Source organism: Podarcis liolepis (genome assembly GCF_965112155.1).
Source record: "Podarcis liolepis genome assembly, chromosome: 17".
Lineage (NCBI taxonomy): Eukaryota > Metazoa > Chordata > Lepidosauria > Squamata > Lacertidae > Podarcis > Podarcis liolepis.
Window position 1 is genome coordinate 8,173,037 of NC_139571.1, and position 17,730 is coordinate 8,190,766.

Sequence of the window (17,730 nt, forward strand, 5' to 3'; positions counted from 1 at the left end):
ATAATAATAATAATAATAATAATAATAATTTATTTATACCCCACCCATCTGGCTGGGTTTCCCCAGCCACCCTGGGCGGCTTCCAACAAAACACTAAAATACAATAACCAATAACATTAAAAGCTTCCCTAAACAGGGCTGCCTTCAGATGTCTTCTAAAAGTTTGGCAGTTATTGTTCTCTTAGACATCTGGTGGGATGGCGTTCCACAGGGCAGGTGCCACTACCGAGAAGGCCCTCTGCCTGGTTACCTGTAACTTGGCTTCTTGCAGTGAGGGAACTGCCAGAAGGCCCTTGGAGCTGGACCTCAGTGTCTGGGCAGAACGATGGAGGTGGAGACGCTCCTTCAGGCAGTTTAGGGCTTTAAATTAAGGTCAGCACCAACACTTTGACTTGTGCTTGGAAATGTACTGGGAGCCAGTGTAGGTCTTTCAAGACCGGTGTTATATGGTCTTGGCGGCCGCTCCCAGTCATGCATTCTGGATTATTTGTAGTTTCTGGGTCACCTTTAAAGGTAGCCCCACATAGAGCGCATTGCTCAATCCCCAGTCGTGAAGGTATTCAACTTTCCTCGCAGTGCCAAGTCCTGGGTGTGAAGAAGGGGCCTGAGTTGCCCACCATTTCCCTAAGTCAAGTTGTCATTTGCCTCCTGTCTACATATGCAAAATGAGTACTTAAAGGGCCTACCTGGGGAATAGGAGGAGAAAGAACCAAGAGCAGCGGCGTAGCGTGAGTTGTCAGCACCTGGGGCAAGGCAAGTAATTTGCACCCCCTAACCCAGGGCAAGGCAAGTAATTTGCGCCCCCCAACCCCTAACCTGCCGATCTGAGGCGAGCTGCCGCTGGCGCTGCTGCCCAAACGACGCCGCTTGCCCGGAGGAGGAGGGGGGCAGAGAGGCGAGGAAAATGCAACATGGCCCAGCAGCAGCAGCGGCGGCGGCGGAGGCGGGGCTGTGAGGAGGGGCTACCTGGTGCGTCCTCCGCGGCCCTGACGCGCGGGGACCGTGGCGAGCGCAGAGAGCCGCTGCCTGCCGGATGCCTTCAGCCCAGATGCGCGCACAGCTCGTCGGTTCCGCGAGACATGGGGCTCTGCTACAGCCTGCGCCCGAGGCTCTTCGGCGACTCCAGAGGCAGCGAGCGCGCCCCCCCAGATGTTGCGCCCGGTGCGGACGGCCCCCCTTGCACCCCCCACGCTACGCCACTGACCAAGAGCCCCGTCCCACAGGTGGGGAAAGGGCCTTGAAGAAGCTGGACTGCCTTTGCTGCTTCCTTTCCCTTCTAACATCAGGGGATCTAGTTCCCTCTGCAGCACCAGGGTCCCAAGGCTGCCCTGCTGATTCTTTGTGAGCAAAACTGAGTGCAGTGAATAGACTAGCATTAGTTCAGTTTTAGAGCCACAGTGTTTATTTTGTACAGTGGTACCTTGGTTTGCATATGTCTTCGTTTGCATATGTTTTGGATTACAAACACGTCAAACCCTTCAAACCCGGAAGTGCGTGTCCTGGTTTGCAAACTTTTTTTGGATTACAACCCCCCCTTTTTGGGGGGGGATTATAAACAAAAATTTTTGGGAGGCCCCATTGGCGAAAGCGTGTCTTGGATTACAACCTGTTTTAGTTTACAAACGGACCTCTGGAACGGATTATGGTTGTAAACCAAGGTACCACTGTATTCAGTTTGGATCTTCTGCCTGCTTTCCCTCTACCTTTAGTCCTAATAAAGTTCCTTCATTCCCCTCTACATTTTAATCCTAATAAAGTTCCTAAATTTGATTGGTGAAGTATGTAACCTCAGGGTTTTAGATAATGATGATGATGATGATGATTTATTATTTATACCCTGCCCATCTGGCTGGGTTTCTCCAGACACTCTTGGCAGCTCCCAACAGAATATTAATAATAATAATCATAATAAAGTATCAAACATTAAAAACTTCCCTAAACAGGGCTGCCTTCAGATGTCTTCTAAAATCCCTGGATGCCTAGACACCTGCCATTCAGGCTCCTGGGAGGTTAGGATTAGAGTTGTAAGTGACTGGCACACTCTTCTGAGGTCTGATAGAGACTTAGAGAGGGTGCAGTCTTCTGTTACACTCTGAGGAAACCACAAAGGTGCAGGTTGAACTGCAGAGTGCTGGGGCCCTGGCTCAGAACCTTTTTAAGAGTGATTGTTTAGGGGTGTATGGGGTGTTAGGGGAGGGGTAGTCCCTTCGGTGGGGGCATGTCATGCTCCTTCTGGGGTAGTTTATCCATCTTTGGCTCCGTCAGATTGAGCAGACAAGAGCAATAGTGGGTCCAATGGTCAAGAAGATGGTTTCTGCATGTGCCACAGGAGCATCTAGGAGACAGAAAACTGATCTTAAAGCTCCACTGCCTTGCAGGATATCTTCAGAAGAAAAAAAGGCTAGGGTGGCGCCTTGTACGCCTCCTTCCGGCAACTGCACCCTAGCTGGTGCCAAACATATTGTTCTGCTTTCCTCTGGACCACATCAGTGAGGCCAAGAGGGGCAACCTGTCTTCTGGGCAGCCCAGGACCTCTTGTACACACTGCCCAGGCTTGCACTCCGAGGTGATCACTTTGGTGCTGTTAACACAGCGATTTGGCTTCATCCCTGAAGGCACACTCCATTGTCTCTTGAGACAGACGGATGCCAGCCACAACAACTTGTTCAGTGCATCCTAGGTCCCTTCCCCTCTGGGGCTGCAGGAGTAAGTGGGAGGGTGGTGGCCACAACTTCTGGAGAGTAATATCCACTGGCAGCACTGCAGGGCTGTTGTGTTGCAGTTGGGCAGTGAAGGTGGGAAAAGCTCTCCTGGGCGTCCTTCCTTCATCACACTGGATGCAAAGTGTGGCATCATTGAGGGAAGTGAGGACCGGGGCCAGATGAGCCCCTTGGAGGAGAATGAGACCAAGTGAATGAGCCTCATAGGTGACCTTGCAGAGAGAAACTCAGAAGACAACTTCAGGTCAAGCATGCTTTGGTCCTGTGGGTTGAGAACTTTGCACCAAAAAGTTGCCAAAAGTTTGCTCAAAAAGGCAGTATTGTACTAACCTGTCTCATCTGTGCAATGCAACTTTCCACCTCCCCAAAGCTGCTTCAGAGGGTTGGGGTAACCCCTTGAACAGATTTAGGGGTGGTATGGAGGAGAAGAGGGGAAGCTCTGTTGCTCCAGCGTAAATCCTTGAGCTGATGGAACTACAGTGGAACCTTGTTTCCCGAACTTCAATTGTTTGACTCCCAAAACGGTTCAGGGACCAAGGCACGGCTTCCAATTGGCTGCAGGAAGCTCCTACAGTGAATCGGAAGCTACGCCAGACATTTGGCTTCTGAAAAATGTTTGTAAACTGGAACAATTACTTCCGGGTTTGCGGCATCCGGGAGCCAATTTGTTCAGCATCTAAGCTGTTTGGGAACCAAGGTTCCACTGTACAGCCATACCTCTGGTTGTGAACGTGGTCCGTGCAGGAGGCACGTTCGCAACCCGCAGCATTCGCAGCCTGAAGCACCACATCTGTGCAAGCGCATGATGCGATTTGGTGCTTCTGCGCATGCTTGTGATGTCATTTTGTGCTTCTGCGAATGCGCAAGTGCCGAAACCCGGAAGTAACCCGTTCCGGTACTTCCGGGTTCGGTGTGGTCCGCAATCCGAAAACATGCAACCAGCAGTGTTCGTAACCTGAGGTATGACTGTACTTATTTAGTGCTACATTGAAAACAACCCTATTGAAACCAGTAAGGCTTAGTTTCTATGTATTCTTCCCTCTATTTTGCAACTGTGTGACTGCTTGTACTTTGCTTGTCATTTTAAGCAGAGCCAGTTTACAGGAAATGGTTACTGCATTCTGTGTCTTGGTGCCAAAGGCGTAAAAAAATCCCTGGGTGCACCGACCCCAATCCCCCCCACTCACAGCTGAGAATGTGCTGCTACAGAAAAAAAAACAAAACTGTAGGAAGTGTGGTATTAGCCCAAAAGGAGTTCTGCTGGGAGGAAGTATGAGGGGCAGGGAATGAGGGAAGAACACACTTTTCTAGATTCAGTGGCTGCTGGAATCCAGGTCTCGGGGAAGTCAGTCACAGAGGGTGCTTTCAAGAAGCAAGTGAGGGATCGCTCCCTTCACCCAACCCCTAATGAGCTTAATCCCTGACTGACCCATCTTCTGTGTATGTCATGGCCCTGCTGGAGGACCCCCCCCCCCATTGCAAGAGGAGCTGGAGGGCCCCCAAGGCAAATGCTAAGGAGCAGCAGGCCATGCCAATGGACAATGAGACAGAGCAGAGGGACCTGGGACCTTCAGAGATCACGACACAAAAGCGTTCCTGCGCAGAATGAGAGGTTGTGGCTGAGAAGCCTCCAAGTCAAAGAGATAAAAGATACACATGCCAGAGCACCCACAGAGGAACAAGGACTCTGCAATAAGAGTTGTTCATGAGTAGACCAACTCCTCAGTCAGTCTGGATGGCTTGCAGCTGTGCTCAAGGGTGGGTCTTTGAAAGCTTAAGGCAATGATGGCCAAACCTGGCCCTCCAGCTGTTTTGGGACTACAACTCCCATCATCCCTAGCTAACAGGACCAGTGGTCAGGGATGATGGGAACTGTAGTCCCAAAACAGCTGGAGGGCCAAGTTTGGCCATCACTGCCTTAAGGGTAAAAGACCTTAGTTCCTTACAGCAGCTCCCTGAGCAGAGTTCCTTTACAGCCTGGCCTCTTGTGTTGTCCTGGTGTTTTGACCCTGGACTCCTGTTGGGCCTTAGTTTTTGAACTATCTGTGAGTGGACTTGGAACTGCTGGATTCAGTTTCACCTGAAGCAGAACAATGCAGTGGATTGTTTTCTGGGTTAGCTCTGCTCCGTGTTCCACTGCCTGCATTTGGAGCTCTGAGAATTAATTTCAGAATGCAATTGCCCACGTGACATCTGCAGCAGATTCCAGCTTGCATAGAGGTTGGATTGCTGCAACACGTTCCAATTGGGGCTGCCTCTGTTGATGGTTCAGAAACTTCAGCTGGTGGATGCTTCGCCTGGGCTGGCTCTTCCTCCCTTCCGCATTGGGGCGGAGAGCGAGCGGGAGGCGGAGCCGGGGAGGCTGTGCGTTGCTGCCACCACCGGCCTTCAGGAGGGGACCAACAAGGAGGAGAACATTGGGTGCCAAAGAAAAATGTTTTCATAGAAGTCATCATAAAAATCCTGGGCAACTTTGGAAATGTATAGGAGAATGAGCGTTTTGCTGATTGAAGCTTTTTATGGAGGTTCACACAGGCAGCTAGTAGATCTCCTACAAGAAGATAGGACGCAGAAGACTGTATCCTATTTACTCTCCCTGCAAAGAAATGGCATTGGAGAGCAAGGACTGCAGCACTCTACCTCATGCAAGCTGTGCCAGCCAGCATGGACTACAGATAATTCCCACAACTAAGGGATAAGAACGGTTCCAATAGATTGACAGCATTTGGTGGGGTTGGTTTTTTCAGAACCAGCCAGAGGGCCTTCTCGGTAGTGGCACCCACCCTGTGGAATGCCCTCCCACCAGATGTCAAAGAGAAAAACATCTACCAGACTTTTAGAAGACATCTGAATGCAGCCCTGTTTAGGGAAGCTTTTAATGTTTAATAGGTTATTGTATTTTAATATTCTGTTGGAAGCCACTCAGAGTGGCTGGGAAAACCCAGCCAGATGGGCTAGGTATAAATAAATTATTATTATCAGTGTATCTGAAGAAGTGTGCATGCACACGAAAGCTCATACCAAGAACTAACTTAGTTGGTCTTTAAGGTGCTACTGGAAGGAATTTTTTAGTATTATTATTATTATTATTATTATTATTATTATTATTATTATTATTATTACTGCTACTACTACTATCTTTGCTGGTCTTGGGAGACAAATAATGGGAGTGTGGGAAAGGAGGCTGGCTTGGGATAATAAAAGTTCAGAGTCAAGCAGCAGCCAAAGGATCTATCAGCTGAACAAACTTGATCTTTGTGCCACTACAGCCAACACAATCTGGACTGAGACCAGACTTTTCTTTGCAGCTTCCTCTTTGATGTCCCCCTAAACAAGGTGCTCACTGCTTTCAGCTTAGGAAGAGCAGCAAAGCTGCTGGGGGTGGGGGCGTTGTGGTTTCTCTATCCTTCAGCTATGGACAAAAACGAATCTGGAGACTGCAATTGGATCTCTCCTTCTCTCCTCAGTTCCCATGAAGGTACCAGATCCTGTTTATGATGCTGAAACCGGATCAGTTCCTTATGTATACACAGTGCAGGGGTGGGATAACGTGCAGGCAGGTGAAATGTGGTGTGTGGACATGTAGACTAGGGAAGGTTAGAGATGCCTCTGAGTCCCCTTCGCCATTTAGTGGTCATACCAGGACATGAGCCACCACTGAGAATCACAGAATTGTAGGGTTGGAAGGGACCTCAAGGGTCATCTAGACCAACCCCCTGCAATGCAGGAATCTGAGCTAAAGCATCCATGGCAGATGGCCACCCAACTTCCAAGGAAGGAGAGCTTCCCTTTTCCCTTTAAAAAGGAGCTGGTATTCCAGAGCTCCCAGGTCATTTCCTCATCTGTCACCAGGGACCTCCGTGACAGCAAAAAGGCCACCACAGACAGGTTAAAAATAACTGGGAGGGAGCCATGAGCAAACCCTCTATTTATAACTGCCTGTGTTTATTTGGCTGTTTCAATCCCCAAGTCTGGCCCATTTGGCTTCCTGCCTTGGGCACTTTCACATTTCTTTTTACGTATGTGTAGGGACACACCTTCATCACACACAGATACACACTCCAAAGGGTGGGTTTTTTCCCCTAGCAGGTATAAGAAGATCCTTTGCAACAAACCTTTCGGAGATCACAAACTTGCCCCACCTGCTGAGAAATCAGCTTTGGTTTGTGTGGAACAGGCACAGGCAAACTCAGCCCTCCAGATGTTTTGAGACTACAATTCCCATCATCCCTGACCACTGGTCCTGTTAGCTAGGGATGATGGGAATTGTAGTCCCAAAAACATCTGGAGGGCCAGGTTTGCCTATGCCTGGTGTGGAAGGTCTTCTTCACATAAAAAGAGCTGATAAAGGGCTCAGAAAGCTGTGCTTCAGACCCAGCAAGCCATGCTCTCTAACTGGCCTTTCTTCCAGTCCCAGAGGTGTGGGAGGAATCTATAGGTAGAGCTGATAATTTAGAGATACCCTTTTGTATTAAGAAAGAGGCTCAGAGGCTGTTGCACAATTCCTAAGAATGAAGCTGTGTCACATGATTCCTCACATCTGTGGACCCAGAATCTTTACTGTGGTGGTGGTGGGGAATGACATGCAGCAAAGTTTATGCATATTTACCAGAGACCATATTTTTCCGTGTATAAGACTAGGTTTTCCCCCTAAAAAATAATGTCAAAAATTAGGGGGCGTCTTATACTTGGGGCCATCCCCCCCATTTTCTTAAATCTGAGTCCCCCATGGTCTTATACATGGAGGCGTCTTATAGATGGAAAAATACAGTATTTTGTTGCCTGACGCAGAAGAGCAAATACAATACCTGCCGTGCCCCCCATCAGGGTGCACAGTGCTCAAGACTAGCAAAGTTATTTCTGGCATTAAAGGCAGCTAATCCCACAAACACATCTTCACTGGTAGTAAAAATACAACAATAACAAACAAAAATAGATTTTCTGCCCTTTAACCTCATCCTGCCTAATGGTGAGGCCCATCCACAATTGCCTTATCATAAATAAATCCTACAGAGCATAGTGTGCCTCACTTTCAAGTAAAGACACATACAGGGTTTCAGTCTCCATCATTTCATGACTGCTTTCCATATTTCAGGGGGAACCCTGACACAGGTTCTCCAAGCTCAGTGTTCCTAAGTTTGGCTCAGTTCAAACCCTGCTTTGTCATGGTTTCTGGTTCAAACTTTATGAGGAATTGGGAGCTAGATGTTTGAAGAGGAGAGGCAACTTTCATACCGTTTGCATGGATAACATTTCTTCCCAACTGCGTATGCTGAAGGTTTCGCCATCAAATGATGCTGAGTCCAAATACTCAAGTAGGCTTTAAAGCACCAATGGGTGTGAACCCATCCGTGACTCTGCAGTTTCCTGTCTGCAGACTTCCTGTGCACAGGGGCGGAGGAAGGGGGGGTATGGTGGGGGCGGGCCACCCCGGGTGTCACCACTGAATGGGGTGACAAAGTGCCAGGCGGCACTCACTGTGGGGTCTGCAGCGCACCCGAGCCATGCGTCTCTCCTAGGAGTGATGTGGTGGCTTGCGTGCCCACGGGCTCCACGCTGCCCCAAATGGTCTGCCCGCTGCCTCCCCCTCAGCTGTAGGGCGGCTGAGTGGGAGGAGGCAGGCAAAGCCTATGAAGGCCCCGCAGAATGTCCTGCCCCAGCTCGCCACACCCCACGGTGGCTGGCCCTGCCCCCGTCCCCAGGCACAGGGCACGTGCGCTGCCCCAGGGGCCAGATCGGCTTGCTCTGCTGCCGCCTGTGCATAATTCATTTGTAAGATTTGTGAGATAGCATATCCACATACAGTGGTGCCCCGCAAGACGAATGCCTCGCAAGACGGAAAACTCGCTAGACGAAAGAGTTTTCCGTTTTGGAGGTGCTTCGCAAAACGAATCTCCTATGGGCTTGCTTTGCAAGACGAAAATGTCTTGCGAGTTCCTGCTGGATTTTTTCCCCTCCCCCCCTTTTTCTAAGCCGCTAAGCCGCTAATCAGCTGATCCGATCAGCAGATAAGCTGCTAAAAGCCGCTAAAAGCGCTAATAGCGCTAATCCGCTAATCCGTCAATGGGCTTGCTTCGCAAGACAAAAAAACCGCTAGACAAAGAGAATCACAGAACAGATTCTTTTCGTCTTGCGAGGCACCACTGTACTGTATTTTTAGCTCCATAAGACGCACCTGACCATAAGACACACCTAGTTTTTAGAGGGGGAATGCAAGAAAAAAAAATTCTTTAAAGGGAGCGCTGAGCAGAGCCTGTATGCATCCCAGGCTGTGCTCAGCGCTCCCTTTCACGAGCCGCATGGAGTGTGTGTCACTGTCACTGATGGGCTGCCCTTCTCCCTCCTCGGGGAAAAGCCCCCAAGAGACACACACTCTGCACGGCTCTTTAAAGGGAGCGCGACTCTTGGGGGCTCTTCAGGGAGGTGGGGGAAGGGACTGAGGGGTTAAGCCAGAAGCTAGAACAGCAAGAGAGAGTGCTGCGCAGCGATCCCTCTTGCTGTTCTGGCTTCTGGGATAGCAGCACAGCCTGCATTCGCTCCATAAGACGCACACACATTTCCCCTTACTTTTTAGGAGGGAAAAAGTGTGTCTTATAGAGCGAAAAATACGGTAATTCAGAGTCTAAGGCAGATGTGGAGAGTCTTTGGCATCTCCAGATGTTGCTGATCTCTCACCATCCCTGGCCATTGGTCATGCTTTCTGGGGCTGATGGGAATTGTAGTTCAGTGACATCTGGAAGGCCAAAGGTTCCTCACACCTAATCTAAGGAAGGATATGTTCCTTAGTAAGCAGAAGGGGGAGCAGAACTGACAAGCTCCACCAACATTACACTGGCAAAAGTTATTCTTAGACAGGGCTGTGCAACAATTCTAAAACAGTAAGTAGGCCAGCAACCTCAGTGCATTCCCCCATATATGAGCATGCCTAGTCTTTGTGTGCATTTCTGTGAAGCACTTTCAGAAGGGACAACTGAACCTCTTTTCCAGCCAGAGTGAAAGAAACAGATTGGTCCCCCCCCCATTAAGCAGTGGTTGAACCACATGGCTTACAAGGGCCCTTCCAGCTGTATGATCACGGCATCCCAGGGCATGACAAGATCCTGAGGCAGCTGGTGGAAAATATGCGAAGGAAATCTGCTAATGAGTTTGCACAATACCCCTAGTTTGCACAATACCCCAGCATTTGATTCCAACGGCTTCGACAATGCATCCAGGAGCATTAAGGAAGAGGGATGCAAACCGAAAAGTAAATTCTAGACTTCACACACCATGACCCCCCCCCAAGACAAACATCATTGTACAAAGGATCCTGGGGCACATATTATGGAGTGCAGCTGCGTGGAGTTTTTGACCTGTCTTGCACTCCATTTCTGCAGCCATTTGAATGCATGCTGAGGATAAACACTATTAACATTCCTTCCTCTTTGTAATAGCTCACATTTCACAACATTGTCAGAGAAATGGGTTATTGGCTAGTGCTGAAAATGGCATAACTTTAATAAAGCTTGAGTACAGCTCTCCTATCCCATTGGGTCTCTCTCTCTCTCTCTTTCCTTTCTTCCTTCCTTCCTTCCTTCCTTCCTTCCTTCCTTCCTTCCTTCCTTCTCATTAAGGATTGAGAAACTGAGATGCAGAAAACTGGAAGAATCTCTTGGGTTACAATCTTCTATTCACTTACCGGGGAGTAATCTCCATTGAACTCAATGGGACTTACTTCTGGGTAGGTGGGTATAGTATTGCACTGACTGTCAGGCTATATTCCTAAATGCACATATTTCTGAATACATCCACTTTGCACTGTCAGTTAAGGTGGGAGAATTAAAAAGCGATATCTGTACTTCCAGCTGCCTCTTCCTACTTAAGCCAAGCTGCCTGTTCAAAGGATGAAAATAAATTTTGGAAAATTTGCCTCCATTTCTAATGTTAGATTTTGACCTTGAGATGTCACCTCAACATTTTATGAGTTGTGTATTTTTACTTCAAATGGGATGATTTGCTGAGACCTAGATGCTGGTGAGATCAATGCACTGGGTTATACCATCTCCTTGAATTTCTTTTTAGGCTGCTAGTTTCCTTGGCAACATGCTCCAGCTTTTGTTTTAAAATACCGAATTCAAAATAAAGAATATGAGCTACCAAACAGAAGTTTGGCTTCAAGCCAGTTGGTTGTGGAATTCCACTGTGTTGCCAGCTACCTAGCTCTCATTTGAGAAGATAATTGTTAAAACAACAACAAATGCTTATCCCTTACATCAAGAATAGAGAATCTCTGCCCCTCCAGTTGTTGCTTGCCTCTAGCTCCCATCAGCCTCAGCCATCATAGTCAATGGCCAAGGAGAATGGGAATTGTAATCCTTGAACTTGCTGGACTCCAACTCCCATAATCCCTGACCACTGACTTTGCTGGCAGAGGGCGGTGGCAGTCCAACAACATCTGGAGGGTTTCAGGTTCCTCACACCACTGGAATTTGAGAGCCCAAAGTCCACCACTGCTGTTCCTTTTCACCAGTGTCTTCCTTCCAATGAAAATGAAATGAAAAAAAGCAATAGATGTTTCCCATCCTTGGTCAATGGGATCATTTTTTATCACCCAAGTATTTGTTAATTCTATCAAGTTTCCCCATAGCATTTCTCTATGAAACACACACACACCATTTTCTGTGCCTTCACATCAGAGCCAGCTCATGCACACATTGAGAATTCATTGAGTGAACAAGCCACGGTAGGTTAACTTCCAAGCCACATGTGTCCATTGAACTCCATGTGAACTCAGTCCTTTTTTAACAGAGCTCTTCAGAAGAAGAAGAGTTTGGATTTGATATCCCACTTTATCACTACCCGAAGGAGTCTCAAAGCGGCTAACATTCTCCTTTCCCTTCTTCCCCCACAACAAACACTCTGTGGGGTGAGTGGAGCTGTGAGACTTCAGAGAAGTGTGACTAGCCCAAGGTCACCCAGCAGCTGCATGTGGAGGAGCGGGGAAGCGAACCCGGTTCCCCAGATTACGAGTCTATTGTTCTTAACCACTACACCAGTGTTTCCCAACCTTTTTTGGGCAAAGGCACACTTGTTTCATGAAAAAAATCTCGAGGCACACCACCATGCCAGATGGGGAAAGGTCACTTTTTACTTATGTAAAAAAAATTAAAAAAATAGTAACAGCATAGAAGGTAATGGTTAGGCTAGCATCCCTCTTCCAAATATGCTAGGTTTTTATTTGCAGGGACTGTTCTACATGGGAAAGCATTCAGCACTGTCATTCTCCCATCTGCCATCTGAATTGGTACTATTCTGGGTCAACTTACTCTGCTGCATGTGTAGATGAAAATGGCACCAAGTGTGGGGGAGGGGGCAGAACAGGTTTCAGATACAGGATATTAAGCATACACGTACTTCAGATTGAACTGGTTGCTTGCTTTGCAAGTTTTCATTTCCCAAATGACTGCCTTGGCAAGCGCAATACCTACCAGGCTCAACGCCGGTCTCGCGCTGCCGCTTCCCGCGCTCTCAAGGACCCGGGAGGAGGAAGGCGTGAAGGGAATCCCGAAGGCGCGAAAACCCTGCGCATGCGCAGGCCTTCCGCCTGCGACAGCCCAGTAGGCCGGCCGAAGCGAGCGGCGATGGAATGTGGGAGGGAGCTCGCTCGCCGCCCCGCGTGTGCCTATGTGGGGCACGTTACAGCCCCGTGACGTCAGCGCCACGCAGGCAGCCAGGCAGGCAGACGGCGAGAGCCCCGCGCTGGGCGGCCTCTCCTCGCCGCCGCCGCCCCGCCTCTCGCCACCCGACTCGCCCGCCTCCCTCCCACGGCACACCAGGCAACGTCTCGCGGCACACTAGTGTGCCGCAGAACACCGGTTGGGAAACACTGCACTACACCACACTGGCTCTTCAGGTGAGGTGAATACCCTCAAACACTCTTTTTATTATCTGACAACTCAGCAAGTGAAGTCAGTGGATGTGCTTACTGGTCAGCAATGAAAATATTGAGCAGCAACAGGCTCAGCACCGTTCTCCTGCAAAGTACCCCAGATATCTCTTCCCAAGGCAAGGATACCTTCATTATGGTTACACCAGGGATGGGGAACTTGTGGCCCTCCGGATATTGCTGGACTCTCAACTCCCAGCAGAGTCAGTAGTCAGGGATTATGGGACTTGGAGTCCAGCAAGTTCAGGGGGACCACAGGCTTGGCATCCCTACTTTAAACCTCTGCTCCTTTTCACCAGACTATTCCAAGCAGCAGAGCTAAATAAAGCAATAGATCCACAGGCAGACACTTAAAGAATAACCACACAAGTCATCCTGTGTTCTCTGGGTGAAGGTACAGAGATTGCCAACGATGCATTAGCTAGCTGCTGCAAAATAACATCTGGAAAAGTACAGAAGACAGGCAGCAAACAACAAAAATACTTTCATTTCACAGGAATAAATACGTTAATATGCATATCTTAAGGGCAGTAGGGCAAATGGTTGAGATAGTCATTGTTTTCTCCCAATGCTCCCAGAATTATAATTATATATTGCCCCAGGACTACCATTAATCATTAACCTGAATTCAACCTTGCTTAAAATAAAAAAATTCCTTCCAGTAGCACCTTAAAGACCAACTAAGTTAGTTCTTGGTATGAGCTTTTGTGTGCATGTACACTTCTTCAGGTACAGATATTCAGTGTGTATCTGAAGAAGTGTGCATGCACACGAAAGCTCATACCAAGAACTAACTTAGTTGGTCTTTAAGGTGCTACTGGAAGGAATTTTTTTATTTTGACTATGGCAGACCAACACGGCTACCTATCTGTAACTCAACCTTGCTTGTTGGTCAATGGAAATAACAGCTCATCAGGCAGTGGGTTTGGGTAGGCATATGGATTCATGGCACTGTTTGCTATACACTAGCCCACAGGTGGCTAGCCTGAGATCCTCCAGTTGTTGAATTCCCATCATCCCTGACCTTTGGTCATGCTTGGCTGCAAAGCTGCAGCTATGGGGAGCGGGGCTAGCCAGGTATTTTGCTCCCAGTGAAGCCTACAGAGGGGTGCCATTGAGGCTCCCAGCTTTTGTGTGTGTGTGTGTGTGTGTGTGCGTGCGTGCCAAACTGGGTTTTGACCAGGGTGAAATAAAGCCTAGTTTCACCTCTGCTTGGCCGGAGCCACAGGGAGTCCAGCGACGTCAAAGATTAGCCCCCTCTGCAGTACCATTGCATTGCCATTTGACTCCACCGTTTATTATTTTTCTCCCTACAACCATATACATATTCACAAACCTAACAACACTTTGTAAAGGTAAAGGTAAAGGGACCCCTGGCCATTAGGTCCAGTCGTGACCGACTCTGGGGTTGCGGCGCTCATCTTGCTTTATTGGCCGAGGGAGCCGGCGTACAGCTTCTAGGTCATGTGGCCAGCATGACTAAGCCGCTTCTGGCGAACCAAAGCAGCGCATGGAAATGCCGTTTACCTTCCCGCCAGAGCGGTACCTATTTATCTACTTGCACTTTGACATGCTTTCGAACTGCTAGGTTGGCAGGAGCAGGGACCGAACAACGGGAGCTCACCCTGTCACGGGGATTCGAACCGCCGATCTTCTGATCAGCAAGTCCTAGGCTCTGTGGTTTAACCCACAGCGCCACCCGCGTCCCTGGCAACACTTTGTACATAAGTGTATAAAAAATAAAAATCCACAAAAGCTTGTGCCACAACCAGAGCCGGATTTAGGGTGGTGCGGGCAGTTCTCCCGCACAGGACGCCAAGCTGAGGGGGTGCAAAATTGAGAAGACCCATTTGGGGACCCCAAATTTTGGCCTTGCTCAGGGCGCCATACTACCAAAGATTACCAAAGCCCACCCCTACCATAGCAGTACTGTTCATCTTTAAAAGTGCCACAGACTTACTGCTGCTTTTGCTGCAACAGACTTAACACAGCTACTCCCACTGCACAAAAGAGGCAATTACTTAGAAGCATGTTCAAAAGCTGTATCAGCTGTCCTGGAAAGCCCAGCTCCTAATCCTCCTGAGTGCAGGGCACACTGCGGTTACCCTGCGTATACATTCTGCACATGTTCAAAGGAATTTTTATTAGCATATTCCGCTTGTTGATCCCTGGCATTCAGTGTAGTTTCCATGACCCAAATTAAATCCTGCCTGGATATGTATGAGTGTGCACGTCCCTTTGCACTTGTCAGGGTGCAAAGAGAAGGCTTTTTTGTACCTTTAATGCTTTGTACAATTTGGGGACAGGTGTGTGGCACCTGTCAGGGTGAGAAGCTGCGGCAGGTGAAATTCCCCACCTCCTAACAGATCCCTCGAAAAAACACAGGCGCCCTGCCCTCCTTCCTAGACCTGGCTGGAAGGCATGCGCCCACTTCTACGCTGTCACCTCTTTTTGCCACTGCAAAGCGGGAGAAATTATTTTGTCACCGTTCTGACAACCGGGCGTGGGGGGGAGGCGGGGGCAGAGGGCTTCTATAGTGCCGGAGTAGGAGCAGGGCTGACTCATAAGGAAAGCTTCAGTGCAATGCCGGAGTCGTGCGCGTAGAGGGGGCGGAATCCGTCCCGTTCGCCGGTTGTGCAAGATGCAGGAGGCCCCTTCCCCAGCCGCCGGGCGTGCAGAGCGCCCAAAGCAATCCCCCGTCCCCGCCAGCAGACGGCTCCCTTCTGGCCTCGGGAGACCGGAGGAGACCCCCGCCCCCCGGAGAAAGGGAAGATGCAGAAGAGAAAGGGGCTCCTTCGACTTCGGGGAGTCGCCGCTTGCATCCGGCTTCAGCGGCGCCGGCGAACATCCCCCTCCTCGATCCCTGCGCTTCCAGGGTCCAGCGGGAGCCCCGTCCGGGGGCCACCCACTTTGCAGGGGGGGGTCTTTGGAGGGGGGGCGGGCACCGCGTGCCACCCAGACGCCTGCGATCCACAGAGAGGTGCCCTGCGCCCCGAGGGTCTTCCGCCCTGCGCCCCGAGGGTCTTCCGCCCCAGTGGCGTAGCGTGGGTTGTCAGCACCCGGGGCAAGGCAAGTAATTTGCGCCCCCTAACCCGTGGATTTGCTCCCCCTAACCCTAACCCCCAGATGTTGTGCCCGGTGCGGCCGGCCCCCCCTGCACCCCCCATGCTACGCCACTGTTCCGCCCTGCGCCCCGAGGGTCTTCCCCCCTGCGCCCCCCTCCTCCGTTTCCCCGGGGCCGCCCCGGGCGCCTTCCCCGCGCTGGCCACCCACCTGCTCGGCGTGGGAGCCGGCGTTCATGCCCATCCGGGCCAGGCCCTGGCGGAGCTCGTGGACGTCCACGCGCCCGTCCTTGTTGGTGTCCAGCTGCTCGAAGAGGCTGGCCCAGCGCTGGTGTCGCTCGGGGTCCCGGGCGCTTTCGGCGGGGGGCGCCTGGCGGGGCGCCGCTCTCTCCCGGGGCCCCAGCATCCTGGGTCTCACCGGAGCCCCGGCGGCAACAGGCGGGTCTTGCTGGCTGCGGAGGAGCCCGACGGGCCGGGGGCCACCATCGCGCCGCTGCCTGGCCTCCAGCAGCCTCGCTTCGCAAACGGAGACGCCTCCGCCGCCGCCCGCCCGCGCAAGGGCATTTAACCGACGGCTGCTTGGCGTCGCCTCCCTTGGCCGTTTCCTCCTCTCGCCCCTCCCCGCTTAGCGGGAGAAAACGGGAGGAAGGCGCGCTGCACGGGCGCCGAAGGGTTAATGCGCCTCCGGGGGCGGGGAAGGAAGGAAGGAGGGGGAGGGAGGGGGCCGACCGCGTCAGGAGGGCTTAGGCGCTCCGCAAGCCAGCGCTCGGCAAATGCGCAGGATCCGAGCCGCGCTGCGGCGCTGCCTTCTCCCGCAGCGGCCATTCTGTCGCCGGGTCTTGGCTGCGCCTGCCCGAAGAAGCCGCCCGGCCTCGTTCCCTGCAAGGAGACTCTCCCTGCTGCAACAAGTCTTTTTATTAGCATTTTTAAAATTTATATATTTCAGGTTTGTACATTTCGCGGATTTCACAATCATTTTGACATTTCCAAACTTGACTTCTTTCTGCAGTTCCTCAAATTTGTTTTTAATATCTTCTGCATATCCAAATGAACTTAATTTGCTCATTTATTCATCTTCTTTAAATATATACTCTTATGAAACTGCAGGTTATTATTACAATAATCCTGCCAAGGTTCCTGTCTGCTTACAATTTATCTGTAAATATTCAACCAACCATTTCCATTCTTTTATAAAAAGTTTGTTATCTTGATTTCTTATACTTCCAGTAAGTTTCACCGTTTCTGCATATTCCATAAGTTTTTGTATCCATTCTTCTTTTGCTGGGACTTCTGCTTCTTTCCATTTTGGGGCTAGTAATATTTTTGCTGCTGTAGTAGCATACATGAATAAATTTCTATACATTTGAGGTAGTTCTGTCCCTATAATTACCAAAAGAAAAGCTTCTGGTTTTTGTTTTTACAAACTTTATTTTAAACATCCTTTTCACTTCATTATGTATCATTTCCCAGTAAGTCTTAACCTTACTACATTCCCTGCAACAAGTATGCAGGCAGTGACTTAGAAGGCAGCTCCCACAGGGCTTCCTCCCCTCCAGGGTCCTGGGTAAGTGTGCGCGGAACTGCAGACAGGGCTGCAGATCAGGAGCTCAGAGAAACCTAAGACGAGCCCTCCTGGATCAGGCCCAAGACCCCACGTCATCCAGCATTGTGTTCTCACTGTGGCCAGCTAGATGTCCGTTGCAAGCCTGTGAATGGGGTGTGAGGGCTCTCGCTTGCGGCTTCCAGCAAACTGCAGGTAAAGCACAACTGTGAGGACTCACCGACTTGTTGAGTTGGAAGGGTTAGGCCAGGGGTCTGCAACATTTAAGACAAAAAGAGCCACTTGGACCCGTTTCCGAAGGGGAAAAAAACTGGGAGCCGCAAAACCACTGCGACATTTAAAACAAATATATCTCTGGAGCCGCGATCTGACAGCGGGCGGGAAGGTGACGTCGGGACGGTGCGTGACTAATGCATGCACCGCCCCCATGCACGTCACAGCCAGTACAGCGCCCGCCACAGT

The 17,730-nt window shown here is 50.3% G+C and overlaps 1 protein-coding gene across 2 annotated transcripts in view; it reads right to left on the reverse strand.

Annotated features, from left to right (window-relative positions):
- LOC310696914 (mitochondrial adenyl nucleotide antiporter SLC25A23-like) overlaps positions 1 to 16,482 on the reverse strand; it is a 58,148-nt gene extending 41,666 nt beyond the window's left edge. For both annotated transcript variants that reach the window (XR_014520786.1, XM_083483104.1), the window contains exon 1: positions 15,919 to 16,482. Coding sequence is in view for 1 of the 2 variants with exons in the window: in XM_083483104.1 (XP_083339230.1) it covers positions 15,919 to 16,113 (195 nt within the window). In the remaining variant the exon portion in view is untranslated. The remainder of the gene's footprint in view (positions 1 to 15,918) is intronic.
- Positions 16,483 to 17,730: the final 1,248 nt, after the last annotated feature.